This window comes from Rattus norvegicus, chromosome 8 (assembly GCF_021556685.1).
Source record: "Rattus norvegicus strain SHRSP/BbbUtx chromosome 8, alternate assembly SHRSP_T2T, whole genome shotgun sequence".
Taxonomy (NCBI): domain Eukaryota; kingdom Metazoa; phylum Chordata; class Mammalia; order Rodentia; family Muridae; genus Rattus; species Rattus norvegicus.
Window position 1 is genome coordinate 115,012,242 of NC_141541.1, and position 2,267 is coordinate 115,014,508.

A 2,267-nucleotide genomic window follows, 5' to 3' on the forward strand; every position below is an offset into this window, starting at 1 on the left:
TTCAGCTTGGGGAATTAATTATATGCCTGACCTCAGGAAGGATTTTCTCCAGTAGGTTTCTGGCTCCCCACTTTCCTAGTCCACAGTATTCCTTTTCAACCCCCTTACTTTTAGTGCCAGGTTCTATGGGACACGTGGATGTCACATCAGAAGTACCTCTGTCCTTTTGTCTTTGTGCTGTGACACAGGGTGAATGAATGCAGCAGCTTCAGAAGGACAGGAGCAGAAGTCCCTGCTCTCACAGGCACCTGTGACTCATACAGGGCTCTGCTTGTTAATGTAAACCAGCCACCTCCCAGCTCAGCATCCCCTTCGTTGCATCCCCAAAGAGGCTGTCTTTCCATACAAAGCTCCAGGAGGCATGACGGGGGAGCCTCGGGCAGATGAGACAAGAGGCCCTCTCTAACTGAAGCTAAGACATGTGGACAAAAACATACATTTCTGTTGCTTCACGCTGCCTGGGACCCTTCCAGGAGCCTTGACATTGAAGTCTTCCCAAACCCACAATGGCTGTTAGCAGCCTTAACCCAAGACCATCTTACCTGAAAGTTGCATAACTCTTCATGGCAACCAGGAGGTAGAGATGAGTCTGTGAAGTAACTGGAGGCCCCAGAAGTCTGCATGCCCAAGGATAGGAGTACATGAATACAGAACTTGGCCAATCCAGAAGGAGGCAACGCTATGGTTAAAATGCAGGCAGACAGGACCTGATGAGAAGGCTCCTGGGAAGATGGGCGGAGTCCAGTGATGGCCATGTGACTAATAGTTGAGGGCGGGGCTAAAGCTAGGGTAGCCTAAATGACAGATGAGTGGACTCTAAAGACCAAGGCCATGGACATAAAAACTGCGAGTACAGACCTTTCAAAAGAGACCTGCCCAGCAGATGCAAACGAGCAGTGTGTAAAGGTGAGTAGGTGTCCTAGCTAAGGTTTCTCTTTCTGCGACAAAATACCTTGACCAAAAAGCAGCTGGGGGAGGAAAGGGTTTACTCAATTTATACTTCCAGATTATAGGCCATCATTGGAGGAAGTCAGGACAGGAGCTGATGCAGAGGCCATGGAGGGGTGCTGCTTACTGGCTTGCTTCCCCTGGCTTGCTCAGCCTGCTCTCTTATAGAACTCAGGACTACCAGGCCAAAGATGGCACCACACACCATAGGCTGGGCCCTCCCCGATTGATCACTCATTGAGAAAATGCCTTACAGCTGGATCTCATGGAGGCATTTCCTCTTCGATGACTCTTGCTTGTGTCATTTTAACACCCAAAACCAGCCAGTACAGTAGAGGCTAGAAATAAGAATGGGGGTGGGTCTAGAGACAAGAGGTCAGGACAGCCCAGGACAGGCCATCTTTCTTCCCAAGGACAGAAGTGGGGATGGGAATGGCTGAGAGCCCCATTGAACATCTCCATGTTTTTCTTCCCTCACCCCCCCCCCAACCCCAATCAGTTAGAGAAGACAGCCATAAAGATACAGTCATGGTGGCGAGGCAACGTGGTCCGCCGAGCGCTACTGGATGCAGCACTTGGAGCGTGGGCCATCCAGTGCTGGTGGCGGTCAATGCAAACCAAGATAGTGGAGCAGAAGAGGCGCTTGGCGCTGAGACTCTACACCTGCCAGGAATGGGCAGTGGTCAAAGTTCAGGCATACGTGCGCATGTGGCAGGCCCGCAGACGATTCCTCCAGGCACGACAAGCAGCCTGCACTATCCAGGCTCACTGGCGCTGGTATGCCAGCCAAAGCCAAGCTATGATCCACGGCCGCTACGAGGTCGAAGCCAGCCGGCTGGAGCTTGACATCGAAATCCTTATGACCTAGGGCGCTGGCAAAGCCAGGGGGCTGGATCTCCTTCCCAATAAAGACACTAACTGACCACAGACTCACCCTGTGGATATTGGACCCATAGAGAATTCAGCCCTTACTTTCAGAAACATTCCCTGGTGTGGTGCACTGTCCCTGTCCCCAGAGATCCAGCCTAGGTCCCTGCTCCTAATGACATACTTAGCCAATCCTGTGCAAAAAGGACTGCAGGGTTCAGGCCAGGTCTTCATGCCTGGAGCAGCTGGATTGGGGTCCCTCCACCATGGGAATAAGCTTTAGGCTTTGCACTTCTGCAGCTCTTGCCTAAACATCTCCATTCAGAGTCCAGCTCCAGAGAGTCTGGCTGCAGCTGGGCCAACTGGGAAAACAGGGATTCCACAGCATGAACCATAGCACTCGAGGGGCCAGCACGGGGCTTGGCAGGGAGCCAGGAGGACAGCACACCTCA

At 52.4% G+C, this 2,267-nt stretch overlaps 1 protein-coding gene across 1 annotated transcript; it reads left to right on the forward strand.

The window, feature by feature from the left end:
- Window positions 1-817: 817 nt before the first annotated feature.
- Iqcf6 (IQ motif containing F6) lies at window positions 818-1,877 on the forward strand. Its single transcript, NM_001109362.2, is given in 2 exon segments — window positions 818-906; window positions 1,448-1,877. Coding segments are annotated over 2 exon segments (444 nt in total). The 5' UTR covers window positions 818-831; the 3' UTR covers window positions 1,817-1,877.
- The last annotated feature ends 390 nt before the right edge of the window (window positions 1,878-2,267 follow it).